The sequence below is a fragment of the Anoplophora glabripennis genome, unplaced genomic scaffold (assembly GCF_000390285.2).
Source record: "Anoplophora glabripennis isolate ALB-LARVAE unplaced genomic scaffold, Agla_2.0 scaffold57, whole genome shotgun sequence".
Taxonomy (NCBI): domain Eukaryota; kingdom Metazoa; phylum Arthropoda; class Insecta; order Coleoptera; family Cerambycidae; genus Anoplophora; species Anoplophora glabripennis.
The window spans coordinates 1351086-1375440 of record NW_019416296.1 but is presented as its reverse complement, the minus strand read 5'-3'; the positions used below and the strand labels follow the sequence as shown (position 1 = coordinate 1375440).

At 34.1% G+C, this 24355-nt stretch overlaps 1 protein-coding gene across 2 annotated transcripts; it reads left to right on the top strand.

The window, feature by feature from the left end:
• The first annotated feature begins 550 nt into the window (after positions 1-550).
• Positions 551-23779, top strand: LOC108917538 (ral GTPase-activating protein subunit alpha-1). Of its 2 annotated transcripts, XM_018724188.1 has the most exons (22): positions 709-814; positions 913-1023; positions 1752-1769; positions 1823-2401; positions 2455-2670; positions 5919-6274; positions 6402-6562; positions 6623-6857; positions 6912-7211; positions 10520-11102; positions 11754-12031; positions 12087-12254; positions 13935-14234; positions 16346-16675; positions 16729-17103; positions 17157-17415; positions 17473-17645; positions 20602-20865; positions 21013-21171; positions 21229-21356; positions 21416-21663; positions 23572-23779. In XM_018724188.1, the coding sequence occupies exons 1-22, from the start codon at positions 709-711 to the stop codon at positions 23760-23762; spliced, it is 5538 nt and encodes a 1845-aa protein (XP_018579704.1). In that variant the 3' UTR covers positions 23763-23779. The 2 variants fall into 2 exon arrangements, with proteins under 2 accessions (XP_018579705.1, XP_018579704.1); XM_018724189.1 differs by lacking the exon at positions 1752-1769 and having other exon boundaries at positions 551-814.
• Positions 23780-24355: the final 576 nt, after the last annotated feature.

Here is a 24355-nt window from a genome sequence, read left to right as displayed (position 1 = left end):
TTTCTCTTCCTACAAACTAAGTGTTGGAGGCGCAAAAATTCAAATCTTCCCTGGGCACTCTTGTCCTTAGCTACGACATTGAAAATAATATGCAAGGAATACATATTAAAGGTCTGTTCCAACATGAGTCAGGAATTAGTTCCGAATCATTCGAAATGTGCATTCTTGCGATATATTCAGTGAAGACACATTTAGAACTTAGCTGGCCAAACACTCCGATCGGTTCGGAACCAATCCCTGACTCATGTTGGAACAGACCATAATTAATGTTCACTTTATTTTCTGTGTACTACATATATTTTTATTCTGTAATATACATACATATAATTTTTCTGTTTAAATAAGTTAATTTTTTTAGATGCATTATTCATTTTTGTATATTCTCTGTAAAAATTATTAAAACATCTATTAAATACATTTTTTTATTATGAACGAAGTTTTCTTATTTATCCGATCCTATTGGCAAAAACATATAAACAAATTTGAATCTTCCGCCTTTTTACTATTTACTTTTTCAGTTCGAATTTCCTCCGTGTAGGGCATGAAGACTGACATTTTTAATGTTTAGTGTACGTCAACATCAAAAACCTTAGAAAAATGTGACAAGGAAGCAAATATAATTAATTATTTCCATTCAAAAAATGATCTAGAAAATTGTCTCTCTGTTACTATGTAAAAATAATGTAACAACCTGAAATCGTGTAAAAAATGTTTACGAAACGCAACCTGGTTGATATTAAAAAATCAACTTCAAAAGTACAAGACCCAAAAAAAGATGTGGCTACAAGATTAAAACATTTAAAAATCATATTAGGTAAATATTAATATTAGTGTGTTTACTTATACATATCAAAAAAAAAATCTCCAAACATAAACATGTGAATGTTCGAATATCTGATTTCTCTATTTTAGATAATGTTGACATAGCAGAAGCAAAAGGCTTCTTCGAAGCAAATTTTAGTCATGTATATCATATATTGTATGAAAGTTTTGTTCAGACAGAAGCAAATTTACGTCAAAGAGGTAAGTTAACATTATCGCTCTACTGGATCTATTTTGCTTTTTGTAAAAAGCTTTAACGTAGATACTTGTAATCATATAATTGTGACTGAAACTTTTATCAGATTAATTTACTTATCTATCATACATATTACTAATAAACATGGTGAAATCGTTACTAAAACTGTAGAATAGTTACTTCTTTTGTTTTTAACATAAATGACTCATACAGACGTAAATAAAAATTATTTCCATTACCAAGTGTAATTAAATACATTTTAGATATTTTCAGATATGTAAAAGATGTATTAAATGTATCTATTTGTATGTATGACTTCAAGCAAAATGCTAAATGCTATTTAATGCAATTTTTTCTAACATCTTTAGCCTACATATTTTTATCACCCATTTTTGGCTATCTCAAAAAGCAACAATTGTCATGTATCTTCTAATTGGTTGTTAACTTTGCTTTTTGTAAATATTAATAGTCACAATTTTTTTTCATTACCGTAACTAGATTTTAAAATGATACTCAGTTAAATGATGCCAATTATATATTAGAATGCATTAGGAACATCAAAGTGAAGATTCAATTAAATTCTCAATATTCTGTAAAAGGTTGCTAAGGTACAAAAGTGGAACAGAATAGATTAGAAATTGTGTTTATATTATTATTTAGCTTGTACTAACATTATGTTCTCTTGTATATATTCCATATTAATTGTAATATATCTGTTTTTCTGTGGTGTCAGAGCTGTCCTTTCATTTAGGTAAGTTTGCATTTACCCTTTCTGTTCAAAGCCTTGAAAAAATCAAATTGCAGTTCATAAGGCGCATAAAGAAGAGCTGGAATGCACCCTCTGGATCCTAGATCAAGTTCTGAGCCTTTTACCAGAATTAATACATAGAAGATGGCAGATACATTCCTTGGGAAGGCTTTTAGCGAAACTGCTGCATCCCGGAAACGCTATAAAACTAAGACGCCAGGGCATACGGTATTTCCTTATGTGGTACCAGGCTTTAAACGAGAATGCGCCTGATCACGTTCACAATATGTTTGCAGCTTTAGTTCCGGGATTCTGCAACCAGATCATTGTGCCGGCCCAGAACAGTGGCAGTGTCTTTCACGATACGAGTGCTCAAAATCCTATTACCCCATGTGAGATTCTACCTATTTTGCCCCCTTCGAGTGGGGAAAAACCGCCGGAGCACGCGAGTAAATTCTATCTAGAAGCTCTCTTGGAGAATATAGTTCATACCGTCATTAAATTAGAGTGGCAAGATAAGGCTTCTTACCATCATCGGTGCTTCAATTTCCTTTTGGAAAAATTTAAGATTTATTATCTGCCTAAGATTTGCCCCAGTTTCTGTAACGAAACGTCCGTTTATAGACCTAATTTAGGTACGTATACTATTATGCTGCCCTCGGTAAGGTATATAAGGATGTATTTTTAGATCTGCCAGTTCTAAGAAGGCTAGAAAGTGAAAATGAGTTTGTTCACTGCCGAGTCACATTGATAATGTGGCTAACGAATTACATGCACCAGGCCAAGAAAAATCTAGAAGGCGGTCCATCCTCCATTCCCAGTATTCAGTCGCCTTCCCAGCAGTCACAGTTTATGCACGAGGATGAAGCGCAGAACGATTCCTCACATCCTAGTTTAGATTCCAGTAAGTAGAAATTATCTTTGTATGTTCAAATTTGTGGAACCAGTTGATGCAATCAGGATCTTAAAAATTATAATTAGATTTTAACAAAGTGTAGTGGGTAGAACATTCCTCAATGTTTGTTTGTCCTTGATGAATATAATTCAAAACACCCATTTATATGTTAATTAGTAAAACTAAAATTAACAAAATAACAGATTTGTTGGATTTATGTAAAAATCGATTCACTTTGATGAACGCATTGTTGTGTTCTGTTCAGTATGTCTGTTAAATTCAGAAACATAAATATTTTTTACATTACAAACTATGAAAATGCATCTTTGTCACTGATTCGCATATCACTATTAATTATCACTATTCACAAAATATTTTGATTTTTATTATTATTAAGGAGGTTTATCTGATATGGAATTGATAAACAAATATAATAAAATTAATATAAGCTTATTAATATGAAGAAAATCCTCAAAAAAATTTATAACTAGTTTGGATACCTAAGAGACGAGATATTAATAAAATAATTTTTCACAATTTAGAACAGTCTTATGAGAATGCAGATTTTTTTGGTCTTTCCACTTAGAATGCACAACAATTGACGAACGGTTTCCACAGCAACTTGTATAAATAGGACACCGATATCTAAGGAACCGTATGACAGCTCGTAGAAATCAATTAGGTACATAATTTCTAATAATTCTCCTTCAAACTAGTGTCGTTGACTAACCTAACATCCATTATGCGTGATAGCGGCAACGCCGCTGTTCTGGACGTAGCGTATTATTTGGAATTTGTAGGTGTGACATATGATGTATATTTCAGGCTTAGGCATCCAAACAAACAGAATAATCGAACGCGAGCGAGCAAACGCCGAGCCGAGAGCACCAGCCAAGTGCAACGTTGCCAAATCTAAAGGCTTACTACTTTGGTCACTAGCAAATCTACAGAAACTCTCATTTGACTTTAGACGTACCCGATAAACCTCCTTAAGTAGGGCTCTTTTCTTTTTAAAAATATGTAGTTTATTATCAGCTTTCCTATTTTTACTTATTATTCTTAGAAATACGTTTCCAGCTTAAAATTTGTCAATAAGATATTTGCATTGGTATAACAATAACAATTGCAATTAAATCCAGTGAGTTGTAGATTTGTACTAAAGCGACAAGCCGCTACTATTTGTCATTGTTGACACTACTGACTTAGTGAATAGAATTGCTGTTAATGAAAATTACTAATTTTAAAACATCCAGTAATGATATTTTTATTCCCCCACTTTATTTTGAAAAGTGAAACGTGATCAACAAACAAAATAATTGTAATGGTTAGTAAAGTACGGTGAAATCTCACTTAATAGACATTCATCCTCGTAGATAGACACCTCTTGTAAAGGGACAGTTTTGCTAAGTTCTGGCAACTTTCCATAAGTACTGCACTGTTGCAACCACACTCCTTTGAATGAACTCTCATTTGAGCAGATGTGCATATTGATTTTTTAACATTTTTTCCTAATGAAGACAAAAGGTAATAAGAAGGAACACCTGCAAATTTTTGCCGTCAATAACAGAATTGCATATTTTGGATACTGGAAAATCAGACTGATTTTCATTTCCCATTTCTTTAATTCGCTTACCTCTTTATCTTGTGTACAATATTTGTTAGTGTGAGAAAGTAAATGAATGAATTCTTTATTCTTTAAGGGTTTTAATGAATTTAATAAACTCCCTCTAGAGGTAAGAAATGTGGAGCCCTTGAATTCCTTTAAGTGTAGACTAAGAAATTATTAACTGATTATTGATGGCTTTTATATATATATATTTGTAAGTTATGGGTATAATGTAGTTAATGTGTTTTAGGCTTAGTCAGATACATGTATATTGAATGGTGTATTAGGGTCAACCTATTTCAATAAACAGATGTATTAATAAATAATAAATTAATAATAAAATAACTCCCTTGTTACTCATAATACAGAAAAAAAGTATATATAAAAGTTATACAGAATCAGGAAACCTAAACTACAAAATTAATTTGATACATACAGGGCCATGAATAAACACGGGACACACCAAATATAACATTTTTTAAGTGGAACACCCTATATATTTTTAAACATTATGCATTTCCGAGAAAATTCTTTATATGGCAATATAAACAGTTTATCATTTTAGTGCGGGGTTGCCAAGTTATGTAGAAAATTCATCGAATTTTGGAAAAAACATGACCTCGAAGAAGTTGTATTAACTTTCAGCTACTAACACTTGGAACAAAATAATTAGACAGGGTTATAGGCAAATATTAGACAAAGACTCCTATATTAGCTAATATCGATATTTTATACAGGGGGCAATTTTTATAATACAATAATTATTAGAAAGTTTAAACTTGATTTTCTAAAATTTTTCAAATGGAACAGCCTGTATTTTATTGTTCTATTTTATTCATATATCGGTCCACTTCAACTTTTATGTTCTACATCTAAAATTGTTAGTTTTTAAGATATAGCAACATTTCTGAAAAAACTTATTTAAAATTTTTATTATTTTATGGAATACCACAAATAAATATTAACTAATAAAATTAACTCAAAATGGAATGATATATTATGAACTGACAAGTTGACACAATGTGACAGTTTTTTCCAAAGTCATTTCGTGCGACCGAAAATAATAAAAATTAGGTTTTTCCAGAAAATGTTGCTATATCTTAAAAACTAATAACTTTAGGTGTAGAACATACTTACTTAATAAAAGTTGAAGTGGACTGATATGTGAATAAAATATAACAATAAAGTACAGGGTGTCCCATTTGAAAAATTTTAGACAATCAAGTTTGAACTTTCTTAAAATGATCGTATTATAAAAAATGCCCTGTATAAAATATCGATATTAGCTAATATAGCTCCAAGTGTTAGTAGTTGAAAGTTAATACAACTTCTTCGAGATCACGTTTTTTCCAAAATTCAAAGAATTTTTTACATAACTTGGTAACCCTGCACTAAAATGATAAACTGTTATATTGTTATATATAGAATTTTCTCAGAAAGAAATCCATATGTTTAAAAATATACAGGGTGTTCCATTTAAATAATGTAATATTTGGGGTGTCCTTTAGGTTTTTTGATTCTGTAAAACTTTTTTCTGTATTATGAATAACAAGGGAGTTATTTTACTTTCTCACGCCAGTTTTTGGAAAAAATATTGTTATCCAACTTTCCACTAAAAGAATACTTCTAAATCCAAGTGATTTACTTGCAGCAATATCTCTCCAAACGAACAAGACAACTAGCGACGAAGAACTAGCCATCCAAGTGGTTCGAGACGTTCTCTGTAGCACCAGAGATAATGTCAATTTTATCCACGAGTTGTATCGGCAAACTTTTCTTCTTAATTTCTCGCATGTGGCAGCAATCAGAAAAATAATCATCGTCTATAAAGATCTGATTCAAGGTAATGTTGTGGAATTGCCGCCTTATGCTCTAGAATTGCCCGAGGATGTTCCGAGGAATAGCGAAGAGTTGACGCCAGAGACTGGCAGACCTGGACGGTTGAGAAACGACTCTTATCTGGGCGCTATTCATAAAGAAAATCTGTTAGTGAGGGCCGGCATGCAGGTAAATCACATGCACAATTTTTTGTGTTGTGTTTTATAATAATTGAGTATTGTCTTTTATGAAAATGGACATTTCTTATGACATATCCAAGATGTATTATGCTAAGCTAAAACATGTTTTGTTTCAGAACGTATACCAACTGTTCATGACACACGCTGCCAACGTTTTCCTGTTAGAAATAAACTCGCATATCCCTCGGATGCTTGAAGAACAAACTGACACTTGTAAAAGAGTCTTGAACATTTATAGGTACATGGTAATGAATACAAGAATGGACAATGCCACTTGGTAAGCATAAACGTGAATCTTACCTTCATCGGATACTTTACAACTAATATCTCTGTTCAGGGAGCAGTTACTTCTGGTATTGTTGCAAATAACGTCGTTAGTACTTGGCGAGAGTCCGCCGAAAAAGAAAGTCACCACCTTGGGCGGAAAGTTAGCTCCCGCCATATTCCAGACATTGATAGTAACGTGGATTAAAGCGAACTTAAATGTAATGATTTCACGGGAGTTATGGGACAGGTTCTTACACGTTCTGACATCTCTTACCACATGGGAGGAATTGATAAAGGAATGGGCGGTAAGTTACTTTATTTTTCCTGTGAATATGATTTAACTATTTAAATTGTTGCAGAAAACGTTGGAGACTCTTACCAGAGTTTTGGCTCGCCATGTCTATAATTTAGACCTCACAGACCTGCCGTTGGATCGTCTGAACGAGCACAAATCGAAGAGAGGTCGCAGAGGTCCGAGGCTAGAAAACAACACTCCGTCTAACACCAACGACGCAGGTCATCCAGCCGTGTGTCGTCAGGATTCCAGTTTACCTGACGGTCATATTTCTTCAAAGAGGGGTAGATCGAGTCTACCGAGAAGTTATAGTGAAACTAACTTGACCCTAAAGCGCAGGTCTACATTTGTGAGGCATCAAAATGTAAGTTATTTCCTCTGAAAAACAACATATCATTTTTTTCTGCATTCGTATGCAGGGCATAACTTTAAATGAGTGTTATTTATATCAAGGCTACCTTTGATCTTTAGAAACAAATGTCAATAAGTTTGTTTTCTCAATTTCCATCATATAAACTGTATTTTTAACAATTTTTTTTTCATAATTTTCATTCATGCACATGCACAACCGCATACCCACTTGAGAGCTATTCATTTTTATCAAATCCCATCTTTTTCAATTCCTACACATGTTTTTTCACAGTATTACGCAGACATTTAACAATGAAGGCACACAAACACAACAAACTGTCACTACATTCACGCTGACATTAATTATAAAGTTATACACTTACACGACACAAGACATTTCATTAAATACCGCTTTCAAATTTTACTACAAAATTTAATATTTAAAATAGAGCACTGTACTATACAAATTATATTTCGATTCCAGTAAAACTAATACTTCACGTAGAAAGTTGTGAAATTACCTAACACATTGCATATATACCGATAAACCAATAAATTGAAAATGAAATAAATGTAAGAAAATGTAGCGGACATATTTGTCCATTCTCATTTCACTGAATTAACATTGGCCTTTTAGTTTTTGGCCTCCCAGTGCGCTGTTGTCATATCACATCAGGTGGATTGATATTTTTGTAGTTCACCTAAACTAAGTCATTGATACTGAGATTCGTAAAGGAAAAGCACAAAAAATCCTAAATACTTCATGTTAAACACTTGAAGTGTTAAAAAATTTGAAATCCATCAGATTAGTAAGTATTTTTATATATTATTTTTTTTTTTTTGACCGCTGTCTAAAATACAATTTATTTATTTATTTATTTATTTATAACTTTTATCGAGTTTATAACTCGATTATTTATTTTATATAAAAAATGTAATTATTTCAGTACCCTTAAAAAACTGACACCCATTTGAAATACAATACAGATACTTTTACATATGAACAAAATCCTATTTACCAAAGTTTTGCGGTTTATTATTGTGACCAAATGTTAAACACATTGCAGCAGTGAATTCAAGGGACTGCTGCTTCAACTCATAATTTATTTTATTTATAAAATAGTTATTCCTGTTTATCACTTATTTATTTTTATAAGTTATAATTGGTATGTTGAGGGTTGTGTACTCGACTTCAATCGTGGAAACCTGCCAATAAGAAAAGGACAAACAACTCGCATGGCGGTTATTTATATCTTTAAATTTATAAATCGGCGTCAATATAAAAACTTTCAATTGGCATGATATGCTTTTTTAAACGCATGTTAATATGCACTCCCACAGAAAATACAGCCTAAGACTAGATGTCTTCATGAGAGTAAGTTTTTAAAAGTTGGTTTTTGTGTTGTGATTTCAAATTCTGCCCTTTTACTAAAAAAAAAAATAAAAAAAACGCAATTGAGATTTATTTTAAAGTTACGATGTTAAAAAAATAGGAAATATGGAATATTTATCTAACGCAGATTAATTTATTGCTTTTTATCAATGAAATTGGTATAAAAATCTGCAAAACTTTTTTATTAATCTTTGAAATTGTTGAAAATTGACATATTTCTGTAGAAAATACCTTAAATATTTAGTACACTTTTATATATTGTACCAAGTGTCCCAAACACAGTACTTGTATTGATTTTGTTCTGAAATGCAATTCTCCTAATATTTCACGTACATATACAACAAACTCTTGGGATCAAAATGTGGTGATTTAATTAATCTTTAATGTCACCAAATGATATTAAAATCGGCAAAAAAATTTTTTGATATAGATTTTTAGCACATAGATAAAAGCCGTTTTAAGGTTTTTTTCTCTTACATATGTATTTTTTTATATTTGTAAAAGTTTTTCCGTAGTTAATTATTTTAAAGTCATCATTAAAATATTTTTAAGACAGGTATAATTCAGTTGTCATCAACAATTTAATTTGTATCGTAATACAAACACAATAATGTTTTCAGTAGTTCAGACACTAGTAATCGAATGTGTTTTTTCATGGAAATTATTGGAAACAGTCGCTATTTTTGCAATAAGACATAATTTATCATATGAGAAAAATCTGAAATAAATATTTTTTGGGTTGCAGATGGTATTCCAGTAAAATAATTTTTGTGACAGAATTTTGATTACAAGTTTCTGAATTTCAAAGCATTATTTTATTTTTATTAAATAAATAAAATTTTTGATAATAAATTAGATTTGTATGGAAAATACTGGAAAACCGGAAATTATCAGGGAATTTCACAGATCTGAAAATATCAGGGAATTTCTCTAATTTTCCTAAAATTTTTTAAATTCCAATCGTAACAGGTCTTTATTTACAAGGTCCTGCCACTGGATCATTCTATAATTCTAGAAAAAAGAATTATCAAATAATTTCTTTTTGGTTGCATATCAAATTATAGATCAGGGCGGATCTGTTTTGAGGTGGATGTGACAGGGGGCACGCAAATTTTTTCTGGATTACCTTCAGTACTACTCACATAATAAAAGTGTAGATTCCTAGATCTGGGCGAGGTCTGGAACATTTTCAAAATTGCAAAAATGTTTAAAAAAATTTTAAAAATACCTATTTGAGTTTTTTACTTATATTTTGCATTTTAGAAGAATATTGAAGAGGAGAAAAAGTTTTAGAATTTAATTTTGCACATTATACTGTAAGTTAAAAATGTTTAAATTTATTACCGATGTTGCAAAATAGCAATAATTGATGAGAAAAAAGGCAAAATCAAGTTTTTTGGAAAATTTTTTAAAAATATTTTAATTGCTCCGAGGACATTCTAATTATGGTAAAAAAAACTATAGAGTATAATAAAACAACACACCAAATTTCATTAAAATCGGTTCTATAGTTTTCACAAAATAATTTTTTGAAAAAAAATTTGAAAATAAATTTTTAAATTTTCAAAATGTTGCACAGCCTCAAATAAAGCATCTAGATACTTGAAAATTTTTTCACATAAAAAAGATCACTCAACTTTTCAAATGGTTTTTGAAAAATTGAAATCGGTTGATTAGGACGGCCACAGTAAAGTTTTAAAGTTAACACTCTTTTTTTTTATATTTGAACAATCAGATTACATTTATCAATTTGCAATTTAGTTTTTTTCAAAAATTATAATTAATGTAATAATTTTTGCCAATTTTGGCTCGTAGTAGTTAATATAACAACCTTTAGACAAATTTAGAATTTAGAACCTGAGGTATATACGATTTTTTATTTTTTCAAAAGTGGCATCATATTTAATAAATAATGTGCATCTTTTCAGTCTAAATATAGAAGATCAAGGTCACTCGACACCCTCGCCCCGCCTGACACCGAATCTGCAGACCGCACCCGTTCTCCTAGTCCGGCTCCGTCCAGCGGTCTCGAAAGCAATTCCATAAAAGATTCGCCCATACAACTGGACATGCTCTCTTCCGAAACTCACACCCTGGAGCTGTCTGGCGAAAACAGAGGTGTAGTATGCGGCGGGGCCATAAGGGGTTGGCTTCCAGACGTCGCCGTTATACTTTGGAGAAGGATGCTCGGCGCTTTAGGCGACGTCAATCACGTAACCGATCCCAAACTGCACGCCCAGGTGTTCGAGTACTTGATTAAATTGACGGACACGTTGATCAAGATCAAGCAAAACCAGGGTGTGTCGCCTGATAACATGAGCACCCCTCAGGCCCCCGAATTGGTTCCGCCTTTGACTTTAATTTTGCCTTGGTGTTTTGGGGCGTTAATGCTGCCAAGTAATTTCGAGGCGGGACAGTTGAACGCCATGAGGCTACTGTGTACTATAACTTTGAACTGCGATTTGAAACATAGGACGTATTTGTCGCAGTTTTATCGGTTTTTACATTCAGGTAAGTAGATATACAGGTACGGAAAGTCCCCATGGTTCATCGGCCGTTAAGTGAGAGCGATAAAGTAAGTCATAGAAATCCGTGCGATAGAGAAGGATGGCTATAATGAAGGCGTTTCATAGTCACCGCCCGTTTCCCCTTCCACAAATAAGATCCACTTCCACTTATAATTCAGCGACCGGTGGTCATCTTTGTTTTCGTCGTTTGGCTTTTCTTTAATAGATGTCACTACTTATACAATTCCCACTTCGTATTCCGATATGTTAATCCATCCTTCTCTATCGCACGGTTTTCTATGACTTACTTTATCGCTCTCACGTAACGACCGATGAACCATGGGGTCTTTCCGAACCTGTATGTGTACACAGAGTGTTTGCAAGTATGAGCAAAAATGATACTAATCTAGTTGCATAACACTTATTTTTTTCAAATAATATTTTAACGTGACAAGTTTGGTCGCGTCTTTCAGATTACAGGGGTATTAACCATTTATTTTGAAATTATAAAAAAGTGAGGTCAATTTGGATGAATTTGTATTGGGATAAATGAAGTCACGTTGAACACGAAATTTTCTAACAGTATTAAAATGAAACTTGACTGGCGGCATTACATTTAAAAAAATGAGTAAAAATTCCATTTTTCATTTCGTAGCATTGACGGGCACCTCGAAACCATTTCTCAACACTTGTCTAAAGTACCTCGGTCCTCGATTTTTGTCGTTACAACTGCCCGGTTCCACACTACTCCTGTTGGACCTAGTACATGCCTGCAACACTGTACTTAACAGTACCGAGAAACTAGAAGCGAGCCCTAGGACAGAGGCTGTTTCGATTTTGGCGAACCTGCTCAGCCTGCCCGATGACCTTAGTTCGTTTTCGGTACTCCAGCCCGAACAGGACATACACATGATGGCGTGTCCTGATATTAAGGTAGGTTTACGTGCATTTTTGGAGTAGATCAAAACGTAGCGTTGTCTGTTTTTAGGAACATGTGGTCAGTATATTGTTAAGGACAGGAAGGCGTGAGCCCAAGGGTAAAGCAAGGTGCATAGCACTTTCCGCTTTAGGTATCTTTGTGTACAAGGAATTGAATAATCAGACGTTCCATCCAAAAGTTGCGGACGCTATCAACGTGTTATTACTGGCATTAAAGGTAAATAAAAAAGCCTTTATTTCATTACAGTTTATACACTAGTTTCTATAAGTAATGGATATTCAGAGTGTTAAAAGTTTGACTGCCATTTAATGCGAGGTACTAAGCTGTCCAGCAATACGCAATTCAGTTGGTATCTGGAATTGGACCGTGTCTGAGTATTTATTGCATACCACTATTTCCTTTTCTTGAGGTGTTTTCCAGTAAATGCACGAAAATTGGATTCGAAGGTGTCATGCTTGCATTGAAAATGGTGATGGAGATTTTGAGCATATGTTGTAGTTTGTTTTGTACTTGTGCGTTTAAAAATTACTGAATTTTGCTGTTTGGTAAGTACCTAAATTACTTTTCAAATTCATCATTTGTTTAAAAGTTAATTCCTGTTGTAAGAGGTTCATAATTACTAAAATTTGAGCTAAAATTGAAGCAAAATACTATTTTCATACTACAAAATCGATACATTTTATTTTATTTATTTAAAAACTGGGGAATAATTGTCTTGAAATTTACTAAATGTTTCACAATAATAGTTGTTTACATTTCTTCCGTAGGACAAGTCTGTCGCATGCACCCGTGGTATGCATCAGCTGTGTAGCGTTAGGTTAAACGTTATTGTCACATTTTTTGTTCATTTATGGCAGTCAAACTTCTTACACCCTGTATTAATTTTCCAAGGCAGTGGCATGAAAATTTTGAAATAGGACAACTTCTGATTTTGAAATGCATTGACTTGTGAAATAATCTTTCTTCGCACATTAAATTCCAAAATTCTTAGCAGAGAAAGGTTACATGAGATTTTAAAGAAATTTTGACTTGGAACTTATTTTTCAAGGCTAACACCATTTATGATAAACCATATGATTGAATACTTAACATAAAAAAAGTACGAATATATTGAGATCAGCTGAAATCTAGAAGGAATAACGTGATTCTCACATGACACATTTCAGTAAGTGTTTGGTATTGTCACCTGGGATTGTAACTGATCTGTATCATATGCTCTTTGAATGGATATTACAAATACAATAGAATCTCCGGGCCGGCTGGGACCGGACCGTTGCTGGATAATTGAAAACATGATTATTCGAAATAACGTCCAAACTCACCAATTTTGCAAAAAATATTAACTTTATTACACATACCTATTAGGTAAATAATATGTATGTGATAAACAAGCAGGGACTCATCTTTTTTTTTGTCTCTGAGCACTTTTTTGCCCCACCACGGAAAATCCGTGCACAGATAGCGGATAATCATAAACATTGCAGTGCATGAAGAATCCGTCACACGGATAATTGGGATTCTAGTGTATTAAGCACTTAGTACATATTGAGATGGAAAATGATATTTATACCGCATTTTGTCTACATTCACTGTAGACCCATAGCTTATCCACCAATTGGCGATGATAATATTTAAGTAATTTAATCATTAATCGCTAAAACTGAAACAACACAAGATACTTTTAGACTTGCGATGCTTAAGAAATAGCGAAGTTTAATACATTCAGATATATTTTTTTCTACCATTTATAGGCAACTTTACCTAAGATACATTTTTAATAATTGCTTTATCAGGACTTACCTGTCGTTAAAAATAAAATTTCCAAGATATACATATACGACATACGTTATAATCTATATTTTATTGTTTGAACTTTCTTACTTTCTTAATTTTCAGTTCAACAACAAGGTTATAGCGCAACTCGCCAGCAATATATTGTTCCTTCTGTGCGACCACGCTCCACTACTGTGGACTCAGTACCCACGACTGGGGAATTCGGTTATAAATACTTTGTGTTCAGCGCTTTTTCTGCATGCGCCTCTCGGTTCTATCGCTGGAGAAAGTGACAAAGCTTTAGGTACGGCCTTACTACTGTGTCTGGGAGAATGGTGCATGAAGCTGGGACCAATGAGGCTTTTGGAGGTATCCGAGTATGGGGAGAACAGAGGAATATGTTTACTATCCCAAGTTTTCGGTGTAAGTATTTTTTTTTATCTTCAAAACTCGCGATTTTAAATAAATCTAAATTGGTAATAACGGGTTTTGCAATCCAAATTCATCCTGTATGCTTGAAACAACCAATCATCTCTCGCCATTTATCTTTTTCTTTTTGGGCCAATCATAATGGAACAAATAGTGAAAGATGATTGGTTACTAAATCGAATAAACCTGTTTTAGCAGTGGTTTGTCAGCGGCCAACTGTTTTGTCAGTGAATAAAAATAAACATCACAAACAATTACAAAATTGAATTATAAAACACGTTAAATAAATATGAATGACAATAACGATTCTCATCAAATATTTATTATTATAAAAATACAGGATAAATTAGCTTTAATTTTAATATAATCAGGAAGAACCTAGTTTTTTCCTCCATTCATAGTACCTTTTACAGTCGTAATTAGTTGTGCAGGGTTTAATATTTTCTAATGCTGTTTGCATGTCCTTATAAGTGATTTTCCGTAAAATTTTCCCGTTGCTTCCACCTTCATTCATGTGCTTTATGTTTTCCCTTACAATGCTCAGTGTAGCTTCTTTGCATAAAGTTTTAATGTCGGAACCGGAAAAACTGTCTGTTTTCTCCGCAAGGTACTGAAATTCTTCTTTTTGTAGTGAGTGTGGTTGTTTTATGTAGTGCATCAGTAGTTCCCTTCTATTTTCTTCAGATGGTAGTTCGACAAAAATTCTTTTCTCGAATCTTCTTAACATAGCGGCGTCTAAGCTCCAAGGAACGTTGGTACTACCCAATATGAATATATCGGCCTCTCCACTCATTATTCCGTCGATTTGTACCAGCAGTTCACTTTTAAATCTTCTTGAAGCTTCGTGTTGGGACTGGGACGACTCTGAAGCTAGTGCGTCTAACTCATCTATAAAAATCGTTGTTGGAGCGGACATTTTGGCTAGATCAAAGAGAACGTGTAACAATTTTTCCGATTCTCCCCTCCACTTGCTTATAAAGGCGCTACTAGTAACGTTAATAAACGTAGTGCGACCTTCTGATGCCAAAGCTTTGGCCAACATCGTTTTGCCTGTACCCGGTGGTCCGTATAACAATATTCCTTTCCAAGTTGGTAGATTCTTGAATAAATCTGGGTATATAACCGGATAAATCGTGGCTTCTTTTAATTTTTCTATTGTGTTAACTACTCCGATGCATTCATTCCAATTGATGCCTAGATTGCTTGGTATTATTTGCTTTATTATCTGTTCTGCCATTTCCTTCCATTCACTTGAATAACTTTCAAAGTTATACATAGACTTTTCCTTGAAATTGCATTCCAGTTTGGTATTTAGTGATCCGTTACCAAGTGGCGTGATTTGAAACAGAAAATTTTCGCTTTCCGATGCACTTAGACTTTTGCCAGTGTTTTCCGAGTGTCTCAACTTTGCGCTGCCTCTTCTCGTTTTGTTTTTATTATCGGTACACACATTCTCAGAGTCAGATACTTTTCGGACCAATTTAGGATATTTTTGGAACTTAGTGTAATAATAACTCTGATACTCTTGTAATATAATGTCTAAATCGATGTTTTCACAAACTTGATACTGATTGGTTAAGTCGGCTTCGTTTTGTAAAGTTTCTGCACTTTCAAGAAGTCTGTTCTCTGTTAAATAGCTTAAAATTAAGTATAAAATGTTTCGTTTTCTTTCTCTGGATTCCGTTTTTGTTTTGTCGTAAAGGTTGGGCAGGTTTTTAGCACTTCTTTTTGGAGTTATGGAGATTTCAGCCATGTTTCACTTTATTTTGCAAACATAAAAAATGTTTATGAAAATTTCAGAGATTGCATGCAAATAACATGTATTCTTAAATGTGATTTTGTTGACGTGATGTCATAATATCTAATTACTATGGCAACTAATTAAATCAATAGTTAGCCATACTTGCAGTCATACCACTTGTTGCATAATAGTTTGAAAATTTAACTGCTAACATGTAATTAAATACTTAATTCTTATTTATGGGACTATACAAGAATTTAAACCACAGAACTAATTTTATTTACTTATTGTGGTTGGTTAAAGAAAATTTAATTAAATTTACACTTTTTGCAATTAAAAATTAAACAAAATTAAAATTTGCTAGGTTCTGTACAAAATAATACAAGGAAAAGCCTCGCAAGAAAATCCAGGGGGATTAAGTCAGCCTAGTATTAACGACGACTTCGATCCAAATATCATTTCGGACGACTTGGAAAAATCGCCTGCGCAAAGTCCTTCCAAAAACAACCAGTGTCAACAGGCAATCACCTTGTGCGCTAAGACTGTATTGGCTCATCTAGTCACTCATTTAGGCCATTTTCCGATGGCCATCGGAGCCGCCAGACTTAGTTCGCTTGTCGTGGAACACGACGACGTCCCCAATCTTACATCTGACGATTTGTCAGCGAGCATATTTTCAGCTCCAAACATCCAGGTATTATCTTGTGTATGTGTGATAGAAACAATGTTCAATTTCTGAATTTTCAGCTGTTTATTCTCTCTAAGAATGTGATCGCGAGTTTAATCGAGCTCCCGACTTTAGATCTGCCGGGTGGTGGGGTGACAGCTGGTCTGTCAACTGCCGATAAACAAGTGAGGGTGTTGTTGAGAGATCTTTCCGGGAAATCTAGTTGGGATGCTTCGATTTTATATCGAACTCCAGAGAGCATAAAAGCGGGAGAACAGGATAACTATCTATCGGAGACTTTACCAAAGACTGCCTCTGTTAGTTCCATCCAACCCGAGAGTTTAATGGTGGGCTCACCTTTACATACACTTCCACAAAGGGCTATGAGACATAGGCCTCCTAACGTTTTACCTGAAATATCTAATGCTGCGCCTGATTTGGACCAACTGGATGATGTAAAAAAGTAGATTCGTAAAAAAAACATGTAGTACTTATATATTTTTTTTAGTTATTGCAATACCTGGGACATACGAGTCCCGAATGCCTAGAGAGCCTCAGTCGTAAGTTAAACGAACCAGCGGCGCCACCTATGTCCACTGAATTAGAGCAGGAAGCCATAGCCTCCGTGATTAGTCAAAGGAATGTCGAAGTGGAAGAAAATAGACTGGTACAACATTTGGATTCCATGTTGGGGCTGCCTATCACGAGACCGAGCAGTCGTGCTGAAGCTAAAAGCCCTTCATTTGAGCCTCCAAGCAGTCAGCAGTGTACGTATAATTATCAAGGAGAATTAAGGTAAATTATTTTATAAAGTTACATTTTAGCTTCCCTGGGAATCGTGGAACAAAACGCTTTTCAGCAGTGTCGTCTTTTGTTCTCTCAGTTGGGTCTGGCGGGGTGGGAACGGAGACATCAGTTGCATTTGTTGAACAAAACGGAACGTTTGCTTAGGGAGCTGAGGAACTTAGATAATCAGAGTTGCCGAGAAACTCACAAGGTTTTTTTCTTAATAATTCAATTGTTTCTACTACCAACACAAATCTAGGAAAAATCTAGACTGCATGAAGCTGCATAAAACCGACAATCTAAAACTCATGGTCAACAGGAAGGTTTAAAATTTTCCTCTCTTGCTGATCATTATAAAATGAGTATTTATGCACAATTTTTTGTCCAGCGGTTTAGAAGATCTAAGTAAGTTAGGAACAATATCTCTTCACTTTACCGGTTTTATAAGTTTACTTCCAGGTATAAGACAACTGACAATACATTCAAAATACTGAAAAAAAAAAACATATTTTTACCTTGTATGTTTATCTTACCTTCACTGAATTTTGCACGTGTGTTGAACATATAGAAAATCACGTATGGTACTATAAATATAATCACACCCCGCAGAATACTTTTAGGAAACTTTTAACACATGAATTAATCACAATTATTGAGTATCTTTACAAATTTGCCGAACAAAACACGAAAGGTACACTTTCTGATGTTTACATGTTCTCCGTGATGTTTCTATGCGAAAAATAAAAGGAAGTTGCTCTAGTTTAGAGTTAAGCTTCATCACTTCCTGTATGGATCTTTTTGTTCTATCATTGTCTTACTAAAAGTGTCATTTTTTGTCTATAAAACGATAGCCTTAATTCATAATTTCATCAACTATAGAAGCCCCGTCATAGTGAAGCAGAATTGAAAAATAACGTTCATAAATTAATATCTATAATGTCAGCACTAATATTCCACAGACCAGTTTCCTTTTAAAAATCGGACTGTATAGTCTTTTCGATATCAGTTAAAGAACCAAGAGGTTGACAGTATGTACCAGGTTCGGTCACTGACACAGCAACTCAACATTGAAATATTTCAAAAACTGTTCCAATATTTATTTAGCCATATCCATATACAGGTCTGGTTGAACTAAACGTAGAGGTGGTAGAAATGTATACGCCCAGTCGATGAATGCGAGCGCGGGCAAACGAAATACAAACATAGCTGCATTGGGCCACTGGGCACTAAATCTCAGCTGTTGACAAGTGGTTGACAAATTGCCCAGCAGTGCAGTGCAGCAATGCGCAATTTGGTGTGATTCAGATAATTTTAATTTATTATAGGCACCTTCTATTAATCATTGATATTATTACAACATGGCATTTTGGAGACCTTTTGAAACGAAACAAAACGAAATTTACCATCAATATAATAAAATTGTTTGAGGACATAAATAATTAAAATATGTTGTTGGCCAAATGAACATNTTGTCCAAACTCTCCACTGTGCCCTTTAGCTGTGCGACATCGACGATCTTTACCGTACTAGACGTCTTCTCGGCGATGCTGTGTATGTTCATTATGACTGGCTGTGCGACCAGACTAATTTTCTTAAACGGAGACGGTCCGTCTTCCTTGGCTTTGTCGTTTAAGTTTACCAGGGGGCTGTCGTAATTCCCGATGATTTCCTCATCGTGCGACGGCATTTCCGACACTTCCGAGAAGCTTATAACGTTATCTTCTATCTCGATGACGTCGTCTTCCATATCCAACGGCTCCGATTTGATTTCTTCCAGTTGGAACAAGGGATCCGGTTGCTGGGTGTGCGGTTCTCTCACTATGGTGGATTCGGAGACACGTTCGTAATGGGTGTGGTAGTATTTTGGAATCTTTACGTTGGGCCTGGATCTGGTACCTTTCCTCGAGAGGAAAAGTGGAGGGGGCGACTACCGAAAAACGTGAGGTGTTACAACTGATATGTACAGAGATTTCCGCATAAGATACGACACAGAGAGGTAATTGTATTCGATTACGAGTCTCGGAACTTCAAAAAGCATTATAGTCCAAGCATTCTGTCACGGATTAATGTTAAATTTGCAGAAATTATTACCTGGACAAAAAAAATATGACCGTATACAAAATTAAATTTTAAATTGAGTTTCTTGTTCTTTAAACTCGATCCAAAATTGCTAACATCGTTTAAAAAAATCGCAAAGTTGCAAAAAACGGTTTTTCTAAAATAACTAAAAAAATATAGCTCCTATCGAAAAATTTTAAATGAGAAAGTTGTAGGTTTTAACCCTTTCACTGCTCCAGACGTATATATTCGCTAAAAATTTATAGGGCTCAAACTGCTCCAGACGGATTAATTCGCATGAATAGTTAAATTGGATCAGGCTGCTCAAACCGTATATATTCGCAACCATGCGCATTAGTGACTCGGTTATTGCAATTGGTAAGGCGAATTTTTGCGGGCGAGCTTATACCGATTGTGACAAATATTTTTATGGAAAGAGGTACTGGTAATAATACCAAGATTGTTCATGTTTCTTTCAGTTTCTATTTAGTACATATACTGTATTTTATTCAAAATAAAATCGTAAAATTTATCGTAAATCGTAATTTAACACAACATAATGTAAAAACTATAAGTGGTTTAACTGCTCCAGACGTATATATTCGCACGCGATAAACTTTCGCGCACGGCGCGGTAGCTACGTTCAGATGTATTGCGCAGCGAAACGGTTAAGGATGTTTTTTGACTTGTGACTCTTTTTTTGCGGGGGTGTGATATAATACAAATTTTCTACGTATTATATACAAATTATTATTTTACCTTTAGTAGAAAACTTTTCTAGGGACGCCTATGAAAGTCATGACAACGGTAGAGACAGCTCTTAAAAATTTAGTTATTCTATTCTTCATAGCAACAGTTATTGAGTCGCCACACTTTAAATTTGTTAAGGCAACAAAGTTATAGAATTTTTTATCGAAATTCACCTAATTCCTCAAACTAGTATTTCAAATATCAATGCGATCTGCCTGATTATGCCTAAAGTCAGTACAGCTCATGATGGTGCGATTTAGATTATTTCTAGATTTGTGATTACCAACTCCCAAAGTTTGCTTATCTAGTCTCCAAATATCTCTTCGTAATTGAATAACATTCTAAATCATAATTTTTAGTTTGCTGTAATATATGTGGCTCCCGGGCAGGAGGATAAAAATTCGATACTGTCGAACCAAGGCGGTAGTGTGGCTTACGAGCAATTCTTGGCAGCACTCGCCTGGGAAATCGAGCTGGAAGGGCACACGGGTTTCTTGGGCGGCCTACAAAGACAAGGTTCCACGGGACTTACAGCACCCTACATAGCGACGAGTTTTGTGGAAGCCATATTTCATGTAGCCACTAGGATGCCCGGCGACACCCCCGATGCTGTACTTAGCAAGGTAAAGATATAAAAATTAAGTATCCGCTACATGCGTATGAATGCAGGTGTTCAGAATTTGACGCCAACGTTTAAGGAGGTGAAATTCGTAATTTTGTTGGTTTCAAGAATTATTTTTCATGTATTGAATGGCTGTTTTCTTTTTCAGACGAGGCATTTGGGAAACGATGAAGTGCATATAGTGTGGTCTGAACATAATAGAGATTATAGACGTGATATCATTCCCACTGAGTTCTGTGATATTTTGATAACCATTTACCCATTAGGAAATAATTTAAACAGAGTAACAGTTAATTGTAAGGCAGATGTGAGTAACCGTCGCTTTCAAACGGATGAAATAATCTGATTGCCTTTAAATTTCTAGGTGCCACATTTTGGCGTGTTGTTCAATGAAGCGATTGTCGAGAGTAACATCTTAGCCGGGCTGGTTAGAGCTACGGCCCTTTGCGGCAGTCGCTCAAAAAGGGTGACTTACCAGTTTTATCAACAATAGTAAGTATCACCGTCTAAACGTGTCGGAAATGTCAATATTGAATAATGGTAAATTGCAGTTACGAAGAACGCGCTAGATCGTTAGATACTGTAGTGACGAAACACAAAAACAGTGCGACTTATGAAGATTTCATATCAAAGGTGTACAGTCCCATAGGGACGCCCAGTCCATTTTGTCCCAGTGGTTCGTCCTCTAGCGGTGCTGGGGACGGAACTTCGTGTAATCCGTCGATGTTAGCAGCTGCCTTGTTAGATTCCCACGGACATTCACATAAGGGCTCTCAACGAGCAGATCAGAAGTACAGAGGTTGGTTTGGTATTTTTATTTATTTTCGATCGTTGAATATTGCTACTACTGGAATGTATGAAATGTTATCGTTTAAAGTAACTAATTCAATTATTTTTATCGTTTGTACTCGTAAGTCTTAAATAGTAGGCAGTGATTAATTGTCTACATTTAGACCGTGACATGGGTAAGATGTACGGAAAATGTGATTTCATGAATAATCATTTTATATTCTAGTGGCATATTTTAGCAAAAAAAAGCCACTGGTTCTTTTTTTAATTTGAAGGTATTTTAGAGTTTTAAATCAATTTGCAACGAAAAAGTATTTTTGTAAAATGTTCAAGAGAGTTGATGTTAATATAACGTTTAAATTTTTGGAAGTATCAGAATAATAAAATATAAATTAAAAATAAATACCAGTTGACAGCAATTAAGGTATTATTTTTAAATATGTTGATTCTTGTTTGCTACCGTAACAGGGCGCCGTAACAAGGTATAGGCATAGTAGGCACATGCCTATGAGCTCAAGCTGCTAGGGGTGCATGGAAGGGAGTTGAACACAAAAATTAAAAAAATATTTTTCATTCTGGGAATTTTTGTAAAATCCTGTTCCCGAAAAAAAAAATTACCTATTGAAGTTGTAGTATTTTCAACCTTTACATTGCTGGACTACTGTAGTCTCTAGCATCATTCGCGTTGTATGCTGTGCCCAATGTGCTCTCTCTCCACGTAGCCCAGGCGATTTCGAATATTGAAATCCGATGTTAGTATTTACGTTTTTGCGATAGTGTTTACATTAGTTCTTCAAGTGCCAAAAATGGCTTACATGTATAGCAACTTAGGAGTTCATGGATATCGTTTTAATTTATGGTGAAGCAAGACAACATTTGTGTTAGCTCATAGAAACTCTGCAAGACGGGCCCAAATTTTATTAATTAATAATAGCAATAGCGTCAAAAGCAGTTGAATTTGCTGATATAAAATAGGTGTTATAAAATTTTCTTCTTCTTCCCTTAAGAAATTTTCAATATTTTGTTCGTTCATTTTTTATTACACTTTGCCGCTGTGCCTGTCACCGATTGCATGGTTTGCCCTGCCCAAGGTTAGGTTTTACAGTGGACCAGTTTCCAGTGCCATGCAGAAGTGTATTTTTAAATCACTTTGGAACTGTCCTTTTTGATTTTTTTTACAAAATTGTATTTTTTGTAAGAATCCCCTGTACGTTCAAGAAATTTTTTTGTGGATAAGTGCTGAATCACCCTGTACATTAACTTATTTTTTTAATTCCGGATTATTAGTAGATTTACTTTTAAATATATTTTTTTTCAAATAACTATTTGTTTGTTTCTACGGTTGTCTTTGTATTTTGTTGCGACTCTGAAGTTTATTTATATATTAGATTATACATATATTTTTTAAGTTTTGATAATTTAAGTCAAACAATTTATATTTTATTTTTATATTTTTGTTACGTTTTTAAAAATAAAATGTTTGTTTTTGAGTTTCAACACATTTAATTTATCAATTAAGTAGGGACGCAAAATTAAAAGCTTGCCTATAGTAAAATTTCTTCTAGTTACGGCACTGTTTCCTACCTTATGGAAATTTGTCCATATTTATTAAAATTACAAAAATATGAAAATAAAACATCTTTCCCATGCTTGTATTGGGGACTGACTCACCATAAGGGGAAGTTGAGACAAAGATTTCAAGAAGTCAAACTATGCAGCCTCAGTCATCGCGTCAATAGAATGTTCCAAGTGTGAACAAGCAAGTGTGAACATATTAGAACACTATGCGAAATGAATAGCACATTACAATTTTCATGTAGAGAAATCAGATTAAATAGTAATAATTGCGGTTTGATTATTTTGACTCACTACCTACTATTTTGAATGTGGAGCATAAAAAGTGTTTACTAATTTTTAGCTTCGACAAACGATGCGTCTAGAGGCGTTTGGTTTAACAATTCAGACATGCAAAACATGGAATCCAGTATATCTCCCAGGCCCCTAAAAAGGTTATCGACGAATCTGAAGAATTCTAAGAAATCGCTGAAACACGAGACGTCGGTAGAATCTCCCCCAGAGAGCCCCCTGCAAATGACAAGAAGGAAATGACTATAAATAACGGATACATACACACCTCTAATTAATATTGAATATTCCACACCTCTTGCATAGCGAGTTACGTTACACAGGTAGTATTTACTTGGTTGCACCGCGAAATCTGTACATTTGTATTAAAGAATTTAGAAAATAACTGATTGTAAAATGATAACACCAAAATTACAGGTAGGTGTATTTTTGTTACTACTGAATATATGACTTCGTAGGAAGCTCCTTATATTTGTATATTTTGTTACGAAATTTTTATTCTACCATCTTGTATATTCAGTGGACTTTTATTTAAATGGAATTCAATATTCAAGTTTTTAACACTTCATTATTATTTGACTGTTTAATTTTATAATTTTTGTTGAAATAGAAATAATATTTATTTTGACACTACAACGTATTAATAAGATTATATTTATTAACTATTTATTACTTTATTGTCTGTAACTTCGTGCATTTAGCAATCTGTGAATATTTTTCGTTACAATCTGAACATTTATCTGTTTCAGTATTACGGTACATGTATCAGCAATGTACAAATTTTTATTTTCTGTTACGGGAGTCTCGAATATGTTGTTTGCAATTTATACTATTTG

Bases quoted from the DNA above. Each gene is read 5' to 3' on its own strand.
- LOC108917538 (XM_018724188.1), top strand. From the start codon at position 709: ATGTTTACGAAACGCAACCTGGTTGATATTAAAAAATCAACTTCAAAA. The intron at 6,563-6,622 runs GTAAGCATAAAC...ATCTCTGTTCAG, and splicing joins AGAATGGACAATGCCACTTG to GGAGCAGTTACTTCTGGTAT. The intron at 21,664-23,571 runs GTTGGTTTGGTA...ACTAATTTTTAG, and splicing joins AGCAGATCAGAAGTACAGAG to CTTCGACAAACGATGCGTCT.